Source organism: Orbicella franksi, chromosome 4, assembly GCF_964199315.1.
Source record: "Orbicella franksi chromosome 4, jaOrbFran1.1, whole genome shotgun sequence".
Taxonomy (NCBI): domain Eukaryota; kingdom Metazoa; phylum Cnidaria; class Anthozoa; order Scleractinia; family Merulinidae; genus Orbicella; species Orbicella franksi.
In genome coordinates, this window is record NC_138148.1 from 23,642,984 (window position 1) to 23,659,800 (window position 16,817).

General features: G+C 37.3%; 2 protein-coding genes across 4 annotated transcripts in view; one reads left to right on the top strand and one right to left on the bottom strand.

The window, feature by feature from the left end:
* Nucleotides 1-12,829, bottom strand: part of LOC145485001 (katanin p80 WD40 repeat-containing subunit B1-like) — a 332,677-nt gene extending 319,848 nt beyond the window's left edge. For all 3 annotated transcript variants that reach the window (XR_014049117.1, XM_081463641.1, XM_081463640.1), the window contains exons 1-3: nt 12,592-12,829; nt 8,222-8,283; nt 7,326-7,401 (exon numbers count right to left, since the gene is read on the bottom strand). Coding sequence is in view for 2 of the 3 variants with exons in the window: in XM_081463641.1 (XP_081319767.1) it covers nt 7,326-7,401; nt 8,222-8,283; nt 12,592-12,756 (303 nt within the window). In the remaining variant the exon portion in view is untranslated. The remainder of the gene's footprint in view (nt 1-7,325; nt 7,402-8,221; nt 8,284-12,591) is intronic.
* A 4-nt stretch (nt 12,830-12,833) lies between these two features.
* The window catches only part of LOC145485067 (uncharacterized), a 22,643-nt gene continuing 18,659 nt past the window's right edge, over nt 12,834-16,817 (top strand). The window contains exon 1 of the mRNA XM_081463719.1: nt 12,834-12,925. Within this exon, the coding sequence (XP_081319845.1) occupies nt 12,881-12,925 (45 nt within the window). The 5' untranslated portion in view covers nt 12,834-12,880. The remainder of the gene's footprint in view (nt 12,926-16,817) is intronic.

Genomic DNA, 16,817 nt, shown 5'->3' on the forward strand with positions numbered 1-16,817 from the left:
AAACCATTTTGTGATATAGAGATAATTTTCAGGAAGTAGATAAGTTTTTCATTTTTGTTCCGCAGAAAGCCTTGTTGTAAATTAGCAATTCCCTGGGGTCCCCCTTCTAGTAGGAGTTTTACACACATGCACAGTAAGACCTGTTGTTCAACCACGAGGTTGCGAGTTGTCGGCCATGTTGAAAAGTGTACACATTTATTTCCTCAGAAATTAAAATGTTGTATGTTCTAAAGACTGAACTTTTTTGCTGACCTTCGAACCTGGGACATACGGAACAATTTTAGTACAAATAAATAGATTTATCATTCAAAAATTTTGTAGCAAGGATCAGTCCTTCAATGTTCTACTATTTCCTTGGAGAGAAAAAAATTAAAGAAAGCTTAAATCAAAGGCCAGCTTAAATAACTGTGACAGATTGATGAGACATAAAAAGATCAATCATACATGTGTGAAACCGTCAGTACCAATTATTCTCAGTCTAATGTTTCCAAACAAAAACAAGTAGATTACCACATGAAATTGACAGTATTGCTGCATTAATAGTATCGGTATCTAGATTCCCTAAGCAGTTAGTTTAAAAAATGGAAATACAAATACAAATACGCTAAGGAGAATAAAGTGGTCACTCGGTGTTTTAAAGGCACATGTACAACTACATGCACCGTTTATTAAAGCTCATTTTGGTTCTGTCTGACTCTCTGTCAGCTTGCATCAAAGTTCTTTTGCTTTTATGCTTCACACATTATCGTCAAAAAGACCCGTGTTCTTTCAGTCGCAGAAGGACAAAGAAAAACTGCCTCAGCAAAACTACTTTAATAAGTCGACGCAAGTCCCACCTGCATGATGTCAGTGATGCATGACTGACGCTAATGATTAGCTTTCTTCACAGGTTTAATGCTCTTTAAATTTCCATTCACGCTTGATATGCGACGTGTAGTAGAAGCGAAAATGAATCTCAAAGCAACGAGCGAGAAAGGAATAGACAGTCACTGATAAATCGTAAAACATGTTGCCATGGAAGTCAATATCCGTTCAACTGAATCGCAGCAGGCAAACAAGGTACCGTAGACATACAAAACAAAAGCATGGTACAAACTGGGTTTCTGATCGAATCGATAACTCTGAGCCCCCAAAAAATATATACCCGCCAGAAAACATTAGCGCTGTTGTAATTAACATGAAGGAGCTTCTTCATCCATAAACTTTCCTCTGTTCCTTGCAGAATAAAGAAAATCTCATACTCCAACGCCAGAAAGTAGTTCTTCTGCCAAGTGCAGTCACACTAGCTGCCATTTTGAATATTCCAAAATGGAATGATGCAAACATTTAACTCACTAGGGAGGGGATGGGAAAAAATGTAACCCAACCAAAAGGTATTCCATACAAGTTGAAAACAGCTTGAATAACTTAAAAAACGCGTGGTTACCCCTACATTTTATGTTATGAGATGGAAGTGGCAAGCCTATTCGGCATGTGATTAGTTTCTGGTTGCGAGCAAAAGCTATTTAGACTGTATTTTAGCTGTACCAAAGGAACGCTGTCATAAACGCTATAAGCCCTGTTGCGAAGATTTTGTTATTAAAAACGTCACAAAAGTGTTTTTTATGTTACCATTTGTAATGTAGTTTTAAGATCTTTATAAATGTGTTTGCTTTTCTGTATGTGAAGGCAAATTCTAAGGAAATCTGTGAAGAAATATCCTTTCCTTCTTTTTTCAGAAAAATGCTGATGTCAGCATTTTTGTTGAGATTCAGGGCTAATTATCTAGAAAAAAATGCGTGGCTACCCCCATTTTTCTTTGTGGATTTCAATAGCCCTTGCAAAGATCTACTTTTTCCTCATGGTCCTAATTTGGCACAAAAACCTTCGTATTTAGTAGGCACCGTCCTTAATAACATGAATCAACTGTAATTTTATTACAAATATTATTTCAATGAAGGCAAAAGTTCCAAAATGAAGATCATTTTAGTTTTTGTAATGAAAAAGAGCTGCAGATGAATCGTGTTCTTTATGGTGAAAGGATTACAGCAACTTCCGCTGATATCTTTTTCTTTCAGTACAAATCAGCGATCTTGTTTCGTTTCTGCTTTGAATTTTTGATTTTTTCTTTGTCTTAAATTTTGAACACTCATGTTGCTGAAGGGCTTAATTGTTACAACACCTTTCAAACCATCACTTAAAATATATTTGGAGCACTTTTGACCTTAATGTGTAACATTTCACTAAGAAGAATGCCTTCACATTCACCACGCAGATGCATAAAGAACTGGATCAATTATTTCTGGTCAATTCAGCTTAAATATAAGCCAATTGCTTTATTGTCACTTAAAAAACTGGAACAGTACATAATATTAGTTTACCTGTTTGCTTTTGTGACTTCTCAGCAGTGGCAATAAAAGATGCCTCTGCTTCATTGTGGAAAATGTGCTTGTGCCAACAAAACTGATACACACATGTACATTACATAATGCATGCCAAAAATACTGCTCTTCAATGGTACATCATTTATTATAATAGCCACATTGTTTAGATTTTTGCCTCTTTATTTATTTTCTCAGAAAGATCAGATCATGATCACGATGGTGAAACAAAACTGTGTATCACTAAACTTTGCGACAAAGAGTAGCTGGCACAAATGTTTGAAGTAACCGGCGACTTGCGTCAGGTGCTGTCCTATTTTGAAAACTCTGAATTATGATTTTCTCACAAAAGAAAGCTACAAATAGCTCCTGTGTTAGCCAATTTCTTCATGGGCCACTATGAAAAGCTCTGGTCAAAAAATTACACTGGTCTTAAGGTACTATACTATTGCAGATATGTAGATGATATTATCTGTTGTTTCAACAACTCTAATGATGTCCGTTTGTTTTTTGAGTACCTTAATTCTTGCCATCCCAACATTAAGTTCACTATGGAAGCAGAAGAAAAGGGTCAGTTGCCATTTTTAGATGTATTGTTATCTAAGCAAAGTGCCAGTGATCACCGGGTTCTTTTATCACATCTGTTTATCATAAGAAGACTTACACTGGTCTACTTCCTAATTATTTCAGTTTTACCCCTTTTAAATACAAATTAGGGTTAATTAAAACTCTCATAGATAGAGCCTACAAAATAAATAACACTACTCAGAGATTTCAGTGACATCAAAAACCTTTCTGAAATTTTGAAACACAATAATTATGTTTCCGAAGTGGCTTATTGACAAAATTAATCAGTTAAAGGTTATCTTAGTAAGGATAGAACAACAGGACAGGACGCGTCCAAATGGGAAACATCCAACTGCCACTTCTATAAGTTACCTTATATCGGTTATCATTTCTTCCTACACTGGAAGAAAAATTTCATCTATTATAAATAAGTATTGCAAAGACTTAAATGTAAATTATTTTCTCTCTGTTCAAACTTAGCACTATGTTTAGTCCTGATGATTTTGTTCCTGATTCTCTTAAATCACGCAGAGTTCTCTGTAAGCTCAGGCGACCGGCAAAATTCGCCATCTAGTCGTCCTTGGCACACCGGCTACTTATAGTAAATAAATTATGAAAAAATTTTATTTGTAACAATGTGAGCCTATCCGTCAATAAAATTAAGCATAAAAACAATATGTCTAATTTTCTCAACAAATACGTAGCGATTAAAAAATACAACTTCTAAAGCTGTAAGATAAAAGAAATCTGAAATCATTCGGGCCATGAGAATTGCCACCAAAAACATGATGTGGGTACTGAGCCGGGACAGCAGCACTGAAATATTTGACAACTGAGGTTAAGTTAAAGCTCGGTTTTTCCTCTGAAAATGAAGCGAAAAACCCAGCAATCGCTGTTCAGTACCAGGGATAAATTGAAAAGAAAATAAAGATGGCACAAACGAAGGTCATAAGTTGTTTTCTTTCAAAAATATAATTAAACTTAGTACTTTTATCTCCAGTGAATGTACACGTAATTTAATTACTTCTTTAAACACAACGACATGAAACCCAGTGCTTGGCTCGCACATGGAGGATTTTCAAGAACAAATAACTGCAAAAATTTCTTTCAACAAAAGAAACAAACTTTGCAAGATCTTACACAATCTTTAAACTTACAAGCTGTGAGATGTTTGTGTAAATATTGAAAGTGAGATATAAAACTGGCAAGCTTATTGAGCAGGGAAGTATGAATAAACACATGCACTATTTCAAGGCTTCATTATAAAGCGAAACATTTGCGAAATATGTCAAGTTTAAGTTTGATGGTATTAATTTTATCACTTTTGAAATCATAAATGAAAAAACCCAGACTACCGCAATGGTTCAAAACGTTGATGATGGTCCGCACGCTTAATCAGAAAAAATTCTGAGCTTAAATCCATGGGAAACTTCACCAAGTACTACAGGCTTGCGCTCGCAATCACAAGCTTCATCATGTTCTATGAATTCCACCCCTAGCACTGTGTTAAAGCCATTCAAAACTTGTCTTTTAACAAAATAAATGTCAAACCTCAATCTAGTACCTTCAATGCCAGCGTTTCTCGTTTGGCTTTCTCATCACCAAATGAGAACATTTTTGACGTTTTTGATATTTTTTTTCAAATTTGATACGGATGACGATGATTAACCTGTTCAACTAACACAATATATTACACGTATGTTTTTCTCGGTGAAATTGCTTTTCTTTAACAAAAGAACAAAACCATGCTTGCTTAAAATACACTGAAATGCACTTTTCAGAACCCCAACTTCAAAATTTTCTCGGGAAGGCTCCCGGACCCCCCAATAAAAGGTTGTGGTCGTCCCCCTCCCCCCTACTCTACGTGGCTACGATAAAACCACTCCACGTCTCTTTATCAGTTATTCCCCTCTACTTCAAATTTTTGGGAGAACCCTGTCAGGTGTTGTTTATCAGTTTACATGTGCGAGCTGTGGAGCTCGTTATATTGGTGAAACCAATAGGCATTTTAACACACACGTTAATGAGCATCTCTTTCAGGACAAAAATTCCCATATTTTTAAACATTTCAGTGCTTCTAAAGGTTGTAGGGATAAGTGTGATATTTCTTGTTTTAAGGTTCTTGATCATGCCAGCACTTATTCTCAACTTAAAATAAAAGAGAGTTTTTCATATTGAACAGTTGAAACCTGAACTCAACAAACAAGTTGAGCATGCTAATCTGTCGTCACATTTCTAAATTTATCCCCTGTTGTTTACAGGGAGTTTTAGGTTATTTTTTCTTGTTTGTGTTTCATTCTGTTGGTTAGTTTAAATAAGGTTAACAGTTAATGCATATTTTAATTCATAAAGGTTCATTGTATGAGTAGTTATATATACCAATCATTTTGTAAATCTTTTCTATACATTCATAATGACTGATGATGACATTTGAAATATCGAAACATGTTTCGAAAACTGAAAAGCGTTGTTGTGTTTTTAAAGATAATTGTTGCATTTGTGCTATCAAGACTGTTTGGAAAAATAATTATCTGTTTTCTAAAAGTTCCAAATGCATGACAAGTGGTCAGAATCCAGGTAACTCATAATAAAATTTAAGAAATTTGTCTTTAACTCCTTTAGAGGACAAGTTTTAGTGTTGTTTTGGTCCTCAATACAAATTTTAAGTTGTCTCAGATGACCATGACTGCAAACAGTTGCAGCAGCTGTAATAGCTGTAGTAGCTGTAGTATCTGTAGTACGTGCATAGTACATGTAGCTCTAATAGCTGTAGTGCCTGTAGTACGTGTAGTAGATGTAGTAGCTGTAGTATCTGTTGTACGTGTAATTGCTGTAGTAGCTGTAGTGCCTGTAGTATGTGTAGTAGCTGTAGTAGATGTAGTAGCTGTTCTTTGTGTAATTGCTGTAGTAGCTATAGTACATGTAGTGGACGTAGTTGTTGTAGTGGCTGTGGTATGTGGAAAATCGAGCTTTTTTTTCTCTGTCGCATTGCAGATCACGCCTGGGAAACCACATGCCCTAATCAAGTTCCATTTGGTGGAAAATTTTTACCGACTTTGTAAAAATTTTCACCGACTTTTCCATGCAATGGCAAACGTTCCTTCAATTGTTATCGCTCTCCCCGCAAAATATATACATGCAAGTATACAAGGGTATACAGAGGTATACAAGGGTTTATCCATTGTTTAAACGTAGGTGACTATACGTGTGTAAACTACAGCTACTACAGCTCATACTGAAAAAATCGTGCTTCATTAGCGTCGAATAACGCTACAGTGTCTGTAAGCCCAAAAATGTTGCAATTAGATCTTTAAAGTGAAATGTTCTCTGCCAAATATTGTTTCAGTGGACCTATTAATTGAATTTAGTGAAGTGGTGAGGTTCCTTAAAGAAAAAGTTTGCATTTAGTGACCATAGTTTCACACGCCTTGCAGCCTCAAGATGACATGATTCGATGTCCCCTGGACAGAAATATTGTACAAAATAAGCCAGTGCCTGATGCAAGTCACCAGCTAATTTAAGCATTTGTGCCAGGTACTCTTTGTATTCCAATTTCATTTCAGCAACATACCAGTAATCATGATCTGATCTTGTCAAGGAAATAACTGAACAGGGGAAAAATATTAAACCATGTGCTATTGAATGTATACCGCTCGAACTTCAAAGAAAAAGCAATTTTTGGTGGGCATTCTGCTGTCATTTAACCATACAGTATGAACATGTATCAGAACTGTCAGCACGTGCACATTTTCTATGATGGAGGCAACAGACAGCAGATGGAATTCAAGACAGATGCAAACTTGAATGATATCAAAGATATCACCAGAATTCATCTCAATCCTTTCACCACATCATTGTTTCCCTTATTCATCAGCAGCTTTTGTTGATTACAAAACCTAAATGATCTTGATCAACACATCAAATTGAAACTGTTTCTCTTGAACTTGCATGATTGAGATAATACTGATAACATAACAGTTGATTCATGCTAATTACAGTTCAATTAAATGGAGTTACAAGCCAAACATGATACTGCTATGTACAAAGTACCAATGGAATGAAAAGCATTATGCAGCATTTCATTCATGAACTTCCAGAGAAACTCATCTTGCAACTGCTTAAATAAAGTGTACAGTGACCTCTAACAAAATCACTTAATTGGGTGAATGTATTTTGTGGCACACATGTGTGCACATGGCCAGCACCCCATCTCCCCCATGCAGGAAGGGGAAACCCCACTCCGGCACTCCCCCCATGAGGTCAGCACCATTTAGACAGAACAATGTTACGCCTACATTACAATTTCCTCCTGCTACTTTATTTCACTTTGGAAATGGTGGCTATAAAGTATATTTTTAAGCAATAAAAACAACCTAATATTAACTGATAAAAGATTACCCTGCTTCTTGGAGGTAACTGATTAACATCTTTGTCTTGTAATGGCTTCTTCATTTCTGCACCTATAGGTTCTTTCCTAAAATTACCAAAAACCATTACTGTGAATCCTCGAATTAGCGCCCCCTCCTCTCACCCTGTTTTATAGATGAGTACTAAGACAACAAAGGATGTAAAGTTTTAGTCATGTTTAGTTACAAGCAAGTGATTATCGACTCATTCAAGCACTACGGATGGTAGAGAAGATCTGCTGATTCATTGTTTGAAGCTTGACCAGCCTTATGCAGCAGGTCTAGACTGGCTAAAGGGGTTATATTTCGTAGTTCCTGAAGAGAGCCAGAACCCTTCTGAGACTTCAGAGGGACTGACACATGCATACTATATTACAAAAAAACCAATCATATCTGACCACAATTTGGGAAAAATTAAATAAGCAACCCCCCTCCCCAACCCTCGATCAAGCACTTTCCTCAAATAAGCACCCCCGTCTTCTCCTAAATTTGAAATGAGTGTCTCGGGCACTAATTGGAGGATTTACGGTACCTAGTTTATGGAAATACAGAACACTGTCTACTTAAGTGCAGTTATCAATCAGAGGGCTACAATCTTGGATAATAAGTACATCTCAGAGTCTTTGTTTCTCTTGACCAGAAGTCAGGACATTTCGGAGCCTGGAATTGGAAGTCTGAAAAATATCCTGGACTAAAACAATCGCATAGCACATACCCACCAGCCCATTGATTCAATCAACATTAATCCTTTTCCACTTGATAGTTCAGAAAGATATTTTTTTGATATTTTTTGGTCAAAATAAAGCATAAAACTTAATTTGAAAGATCCTATGACCAGTGTAAATGACAATATGTAAATGTAAACATAAATGTAAATTATACACATACCTCTCAAGAGATTGATTATCTTGAGAACCTGATGATTGAGGATCATCTTTCACCATCTCCTTCTAACCAAGCAAAACAACTAATTAAACCACTTCTTGTATAAAACCAACAAGAAACGGTATGACAAACTTTGGCTGAGTAGCAATTATCTAGTGCTTAATTTTGGGGGTTAGTTTAAAGTGAGTGGGTGGGTGGGGGTGCCCAGTTGTACTGAAACAACCAAGCTAACCAGTTGTCAGGTCCGTTTGCTCACCAGTTTTTGCTGTCCAGTTATTTGCTAAGGTTTTTACTCACTGTTTGCAACAATGTACGTCAATAGGGCTGTCATTAAGTTTTAGTTTACCTGTAGCCTTGATCTTCACACCCGTAGCAAACTTGTTACTTTATGGGTGAATTGTATCAACTACAGGCCAGTTCACCTGTAACATCAAGGGTCCATCAAATATACTCAGCCGTAGCAGGTGGTTAGCGCCCTTATTGACAGCCCTCAATCAATTACGCAGGAAGTCAAGAAGCAAGTTTTTAGTTGGTTTGCAAGTTTTGTTTGCATTACTTTTACTGTTTGTTTTAAACACTTGTAAGGTCGTGTGCCAACATAATTTCTTTGTATTTTTGATCAAATTGAATCGTTAATTAAATACGGTTCTTCCTTCAGGTTGGCACCTTTGGTCTCTTGTTCAACAGAACACCAGTGACAAAGTAACTAGGCATCAATGAAAAATTCATCATGCTTAGGAAACAAAATGGGGATTAGAAAGCTCTCTTTGTATGAACTGAGCAATCAAGAAAACATTTTTAACAATGATCAGAGCAAATGCAACAGTCAAGTACTGAGGGGGAATTCTGAGAGTTAAAATCAATATAAGTTCAATAATTACTAAAATTCAGATGTTGGTTATCAATTTGTACACCATAAACAGGATATTCACTTAAATCTGACAAAGATACATCTACAGTACAACTCAAAAATACGCAAGCCATCAAACCCATGTTAAACTTGGAGCAAACTCATTTCGTTTAGAACTAAACGCACTTTAACATGTTTGCATTTGTGTTGGTAGTCAAACGCAAATGCACCAAAATGCGTTGATGATGCTCATTAAGGTGATTCCTCAGAATTGCATCGCGCATCCCTACTGCGCACAATTTTGATGTCATTAGCGTGCATATACAAAATGGAGGCTTTTTCTAAACGGCTTGGCTTGCGAGAGACAAATCATTGTTTTTCCCTCAGAAATGAGTACCGGGACCTGATGAGTTTTTTTATTTAGTTTCAATTCAGAGATCACCTTCTTTCTATACAGTGGGTATGGACCAATTTGTATTGCAGAGTAAAAAATTTATCACGGAAAATGAGAGCATAGCTAGCACTCGTAAAAGACAATATGTGGCCCCAGAACACTGCGTGTTTGGAACATTTTGTATCCCTGTCAACTAATTATGAGTGCCTTTATAATGAAACGTACATCAAATTGCTCCTTAACATCGATGTATATCCACTGTTGTATTTCTTGCTTAACTTCCTCCTTATTTTTCTGCTCTCTTAAAGCGTAAGGTGAATGGATCAAATATAAACGTTTCTGACGGCTCTTAATTTCAGGAATTGTGGGGTTTATTGAAGGTCCTCCTGCTCCTAAACGAATACGGGGACCCCCTTTTTTATTTCAAATTTTAAGTTCTCTTGATATGTAAGCAGCCAACAGGTAAAGTTTGAAAGAAAATCTATTGTGAGTTCTACTTCGATGGAATTACCTTAGCAGATCACACATCAAGGTCAGTTTGCATAACAAAAGACATACATAAAGGAGGCTTTATTGAGATGTTCACCTTTGTAATTCAATGGAGTGTGTGGTTAATCTTTGTCCGAACTCAGAAACAAGTGTTATCCAAGGAACAGTTTTACATGATGAAAACTTGGATCATGTGTACTTAAGGCACCTGTCGGCAGAGTATCAGTTGATACTATCGGCCGATGTGTTGACTGACACTTGACCGACATATCAGCTGATACTTGGTGGACAGTATCAGTCAACACTTGGTTAGTATGTCGGTCGCCACTCAGCCAACACCTCGACTGATATGTTGCTATCAACAGTCGGTGGTCTATTGGTCAACTGCCGGTGGTGTACGAGTCAATATGTCGGTAGTGTCAGTGTATTGTTAACCTTGTTTTGCTGAAGTAGCAGCTGTCTTGTTACCCACAGGGAACTTGAAAGAATAATTTCTATCGCCTCTGCTCATCTGTTGACAGAGCGTGGATAAAGCTCAAACTTCTGCCATTTTGAAAACAGTCTTTGACATAGAAGAATGTTGCCAGCACTGAAAAGTCAAAAACGAATGACAGCCACCAAATGACCCTTTGAAAGGGCTAAAGAAGATTATTTTACATTTGGAATATCCAATGCTAGAACACAGTAACAAGAGCCAATCAAATGAGCATAGTGTTCCTAAGTGTCTGTAAAGTATCGGCCGAGTGTTGGACGATGTCAGTCAGTCAACATGTTGGCCAAGTGTTGGTTGACATAACGGCTGATAGTATCGACCAATACTCGGCCGACAGATGCCTTAAGTACACATGATGCCAAAACTTGAACTCTGTAAACCAAACTTTGGAGCATGTTTACTTAAATCCATCTTGTGTTAACATGTAGCATGGCCCATGAATGGGCAGAGACAGTAGGCAGTAAGTTCGAAACTCAACGGCGACGACGACAACGACGACGGAGTCGCACAACATGGCCGCCATACCCCAAATAATAGGTTGACAGAGACATGCAGCCTTGGTTTTCATCTATGTTATGATCAACTGACACCTGTCAAAACAAGGTATCCGCTGACTAGTATCACATGACCATATCGCAGGCTCAGGTTTACAGCTCATCAAGGTTATGCGTTTTTTAAAAGTTGACCGCTGACCAAGTGCTGGTTTTCGATTCGAGCACAGACTCATCTCAGGTTAACTTGTTGAAAACAGGGCAGGATTGTTCGGAAGCCAGTTAACGCTAGCCCAGGATTAAAAGTTAACCGAATTATAACTTTTTCTTCTACCCAAATGTTTTTTGCTGCTTTGTTTTGTGTACATAGTGATTATTAAAACTCAAAACAGAAGGCCAAACAATATACAGAAAACCTCAACGCAAAGTCACAAAACTCAAATCAAAATTCTATCTTTTCCTGGGTTAGCTTAATTTGGCTCTGAACAACCCGGCCCAGGAGCTACGCTGTTAGGCTGGCCTAAATCTATATACTAATTTTTTGTTCCAATGTTTTGTCTATTAGCTGCTTAGGCTGGGAAATGCTATCCTGAATATTGGGTGCATGCTCACAAACACAGCTAAACACTGAGTTCTCGAAAAGTTTTGATATATTCTTATTGAAACATTAAGTCTATGAAAATCGTAGTACTCAGAGCCCTGCAACAAAATAAGAGTTGTTGTAGTGGGTTGCCAAAAAGACCACAAGGTGAGTCAATTGCCACCTTAAAGTGTGTGTTTCTTTTCATCAGGAAGTTCATGAAAGCATTTCAAATTCATAGTTCTGACTATAAAGTGTGACAAATATCTGAGCACATTTTTGTGTCAAATGGAGGCTTTAGTTTATTTATTTTTATAATCAATCAAAAGAGATCATGAAGACAGTTGCAAACCTGCAATGCGTCCACCATGTTCGACATTTCAGGGGAACTTAATTTATTTGTGAACTTGATTTGGTCCCATTGATAGTTCTAGCTTTTAAAATGTTCGTTTTGGTGCTTAGAGTTTTGTTGAAACCCTTACAAAGGAGGGCCACATATGCCTCAATCAGTAAGGACATGTTACTTTTAAACTTCATAGCAAAATAACTAGCCTACTTGACCTACTTTCGAAAAAAGCTGTTTTCATTTTCAAGTGTAACAAGGTGTGGGAAAATACCCTGCTATTTATAAAATAAACCACTTGTATCACGTCCCCGGGGATTGTCATAACAGGTGCATAGTGGGGCATGGTTCACAAACCTAGTAAAAGAACAAAACTTAGAACATGTACATATACATTCCATCTGATTCGCGTATTTACTCAGGGGTTAGGTCGGATCTCTGTTGCTTATCTCTCAAAGGCTGCCAAAATCATCAAAGCTAACAACTTCTACGAAGATAGGTAGGCTTAAGCTTAATTGATAAGTTTCTTAAGCGAAAAAGAGTGCAGATTAACTTCAGTTCTTTGATTTTCCAAAAGCTGAAAATTAAACTTACTTACAATCTTTTGTCTAGCCTTTGCTTCTGTGGCTCATTTAGCTTATTGTAGGCAATTTCTTCACCAATCAGGAACTTTCCTAAAGAAAATGATTTGCCGCCCTTTTTCGTCTGACTTAATCTTGCGGTTGCCACCTACCTGTGCTTTGACTTCAGACGAAGAACAAGCCATGTTCTTGACAGGCTCAAAGCCACTTACTTTAGTAAAACAATTACCATCCATCCATCTGTATCGGGATAGAGCCCAATCATAATAGAAAAAACCAACATCGTAACCGCTTTTACTTTCCTTGTTTTCTGCCATTTTGAATTCGGAGGCCAATGAAGACGATGCCCAAATATGGAGCCAAATACACACCAATCAGAAAGGGACTCCCTGCGCCGACTCTGTGAAGTACAAAGAACTAACACAGAATAAGGCTACTAAAATGGTTGATAATCTTCGCATGGATACAGTGGAACTTCTTAACCAGGTTTGTTGATTCTGTCTCGGGTAAAGAATACTAGAAATCATTCTCTTATATTCGCATAGGGGGTTTAATTCGAAAGAAGTCTTAAACCTACCCAAGTTGCCGAAATCACGAGTGCACACCACACAAATAGCAAAGTGCGTACAGTGTAGCTAGAGCTCTGCCATGTAGTAGCAGCGGGATTTCCTTGGTTTAAGTAATAGTCAGTGAAGGTTTTTTTGTGAGACATTGCAGATTTTTGACATCGCCCAGAACACCTGAGTAATGGCTGAGAGAGCTCCACTTCATCGGGATAATTGTTTGTTGTTAATATTATAGTAAACTAGCTTACATATGTGAGCGGAAGTTTGGACTTTGTAAGTGTGACTTTCTACCCAACGGCATCGGGAGATTGGCTTGTAAGCTTAACACTTCAATATTTGTTTGCCTTAAGTTTTAACTATGGCTAAACTACAGAATACAGGGCCGCTTTTAAGCATCCACCAAGCTCGTTTGGCTCGTTTGCTCCTTTGCACGTAAAACACTGCCAAGCCAAAGCGCTTAACACATGGACCAAAGACTTATTAAAGTGCCTATGAAGTAAAAAAAATAATAATTGAAACTAATTTGAAAGGCTTTTAAAATCACGAAGAACGGCGTTTTCCATTTTGGAATAGCTTTTTTCGTTTTTGAAGTATTTACGTTTTTGTATTATGCTCCGTTGATAAGATGTTTATTGTATGGCAAACAAGAAAAATTTGATTCGTTTAATGCAACTGGTTTGTACTATTAAGGTGGCTCCATAGGGTAATCATTTATGGCGTTGCGTGCGCAAGTGTTATGTTTTGAACGCTGTTTTTGCATTCGCTTTCACACCTAGTCCTCTCAAACTTATTGCATGTAACAAGCAATGATTAAATAGTGTCTTGCTATCATCTCTGTTAAAATTTTGGGATTTAGTCTTAAATAACAAGAAGATCTTTTAGATCTTATAACCGCGCTTTTAAAATTTAACTGTTTGCTTAGCACTACCATCGGAATGTAGTGCACATTTCAAAGCAGTCAGTGATGATTCTTTTCTTACTGTAGACATCACATTACTTGATCAACACAAACTGTATTATTGCACCATCAGTGGTAGCCGTTGACAAATCTCCGATGACGTAATGGTCCTAATCTAGAACTTTCTTCGGGATATGTATGGTCATGAATGATATGAGCCACACGATAATAACACTATTAACAACAGCTTTCTTTCTTTAAAGACATGATTAAATTTGATTGGTGTTTTCCACGAGTAAAGGGCTAGCAAAGTAGTCACACAAGCCATGTAATTTAATAATGAAACTCTATCCCGACCGATGTATCGATTTTGGTCACTCCAGTGGCTACAGATTGAAAACGTGACAGAAAATTGGCGTTACTTTCGATTCTAACCAAATTTGGACAGTGGGAAGATCTCATCATTAGCCAATTACAGGCCATTTTTCAGCTCTTTTCGTCACATCCTCCCCCCTCGGGAGAATTTTGTCAAGTTAGCTAATTTAGCATGCAAGCCACCGTAATGATGGTCGCTGTCGGCGAAATGTTTATTTGCTCAAAATTGGGGTAAAATCTTTCGGAGATGGAAGTCAGGACATTTGTAAGGATACAGAAAGTAATATGGGACCAGTTGGTGGCTTCTAAGGCTCAATTTATCCAGAAGTAAGCTGTATTTTCATTTTCGTGCCGAAAGCCACGCGGTGAAATATTATCGGTTTGTTCTGCTGTCTTGTTCTGTTTTTTCTCTTGGTCATTTTTGTAGCCCGCCGAGGCCATTCTTTCGTCTAAATGAGTTGAAAGAAGTTCAAAAAAGATGTTCCCATTCAAGTTTAAGCTCTCAGGCGATAATTCTGGAGTTTTTTGGCCGAAACGTCGGCTTTGTTATGTTCGTGTTTTTCGGTTGCTATGGGCAACCATTGCTCCCTTTGTTAGGTCAAGTCTGGGGAGTGAGGTCACAAAAAAAATTCTAATTAATTCTGGTTTTGTTTGATTTCGCTGAAATTTTAGCACGATAAAGCTGGATTTTTAAGGAATAGATTTACCTTCTGCCAATGTGTGGTAGCTATTAACGCTCAAGTAATATATCGCTTCGATGTCAGGGTTTTGAAGAGATTTTTTGCAACGTGTAGGTTCGGCGTGATTTTGTAATCTGAGATTTCTGTTGACCCTGAAGAAACAAGGTTTGGCGAGTAAACATTACAGATTGTGTAATTCAAAGTTGGACGAGTGGAGATCTGCGTCTGGTCTCCGACAAAAAAAAAAATTAAAAAAAATAAACCAAGGGTAGAACATGAACCGTGCTCGGCCCATGGCCGCATGGTTAATAAATACCCAAACAAAAGTGTTTTTTTACTGTTTTTATAGCTTTATTTGTGATTTTCATGAATTTCCTTTGGTGAAATCTTCCAAAATTTTTACATCACATCGCTTCCAGCGGGATACGAATTTTAAACATGAAAAAAGTAGGGGTTGTAAAGGCAGTTTTTTTGATATTTTCAAATTTATGTCTATTACCGCTGCAAAAAATCTGGTCTTATAGATTTCCCTGACAAACGAGCTCCGACTTAAGTAAAATATTTATTACCAATCTGCCAAATTTTACGGAGTTTCACTGAAGGAAACCCAAGAACTTAAAGGTAGCTCCCTTTAGTTTTACGATCGCGCGAGCACTGAGGAAGTAATCTGCACATGCTCAAAGGAAACGTCAGTGTTTTTCGATATATACTTTATTACGTCAACATGAGCACAAAAAGCAAAACTGACAGTGAATTTTCTTGGGTTTCCTTCGGTGAAATTCTGTAAAATTTGGCAGATTGGTAATGAATATTTTACTTTAGTCGGAGCTCGTTTTTCAGGGAAATCTATAAGACCAGATTTTTTGCAGCGGTAATAGACATAAATTTCAAAATATCAAAAAAAACTGCCCTTACAAACCCTACTTTTTTTGTGCGTAAAATTTGCATCCCGCCGTATTCAATGTACCGTAGGCTGTAGCACGACTGGTTATACAATGTATATGTAGTTTTGTCTCTATAACAAGAGTTCATAATTAACTGTAACCCACATTTAAGAACCTGCTTGATCTTTCTTGGCTAAAAAGGTTCTTATATTTTGGGGTATTAAAATAGGAAATTTCTGGCAGCAGGTTTTTAAGGTGGCCAGAGACAGTTTTCGCATGCGCTCTTGCTAATGCGATTCAGCATGTGCACAAGGATTGCAAAATACAAACATGCCATGATTCAGCAGTTATTTTATTTGCTCAATGCCTGCACTAACTGTGCTGTTTTTCTTCACAATCAACGCGGTGTATTGATGGTTTTAGTCTTTTATGACAAAGGTATGTTAGAAAAGTAATGATGCAAAGAACCCAGCAGTTCATTGTTATCAAAAAAAAACCAGTTACAGTGGATCTCAACTCACTTGGGCTGTGTGGGTTTTGGAAACATCTTGGAAACTTGGGAACTACATTCCTGAGTTCACGGTTTGATTGTTATTGGAGCCAATCAAGTAGCGAACTTTAAAATGAAAACTACAAGTTTGATCGTGAAGTTCGATTCTAAATTGCAAACTTCACTTCCAAGTTGCGAAAGCAGGTATAGCGATAGCATGCGCCAAAGGAGATGGAAGTGATAACTTAAAAATTCAAACATCAGCTAGATTGGGAAATTGCATATATTGCATATACATTGCATATTGCATATACAAGACACTTAAAGCGAACCAATTTTGTACTTGACTCAAAATTAAACTCATTAGAGAAGAAGAATTCAGCTTTATGTTTGTGGTTTAGGAAGGATCTTAAGGACGAGTTGTTGCTTTGTTTGCATATTTCATCAGCAAGTTCCTGATTAAATTGTTGGGTTTGAAAGGTCAG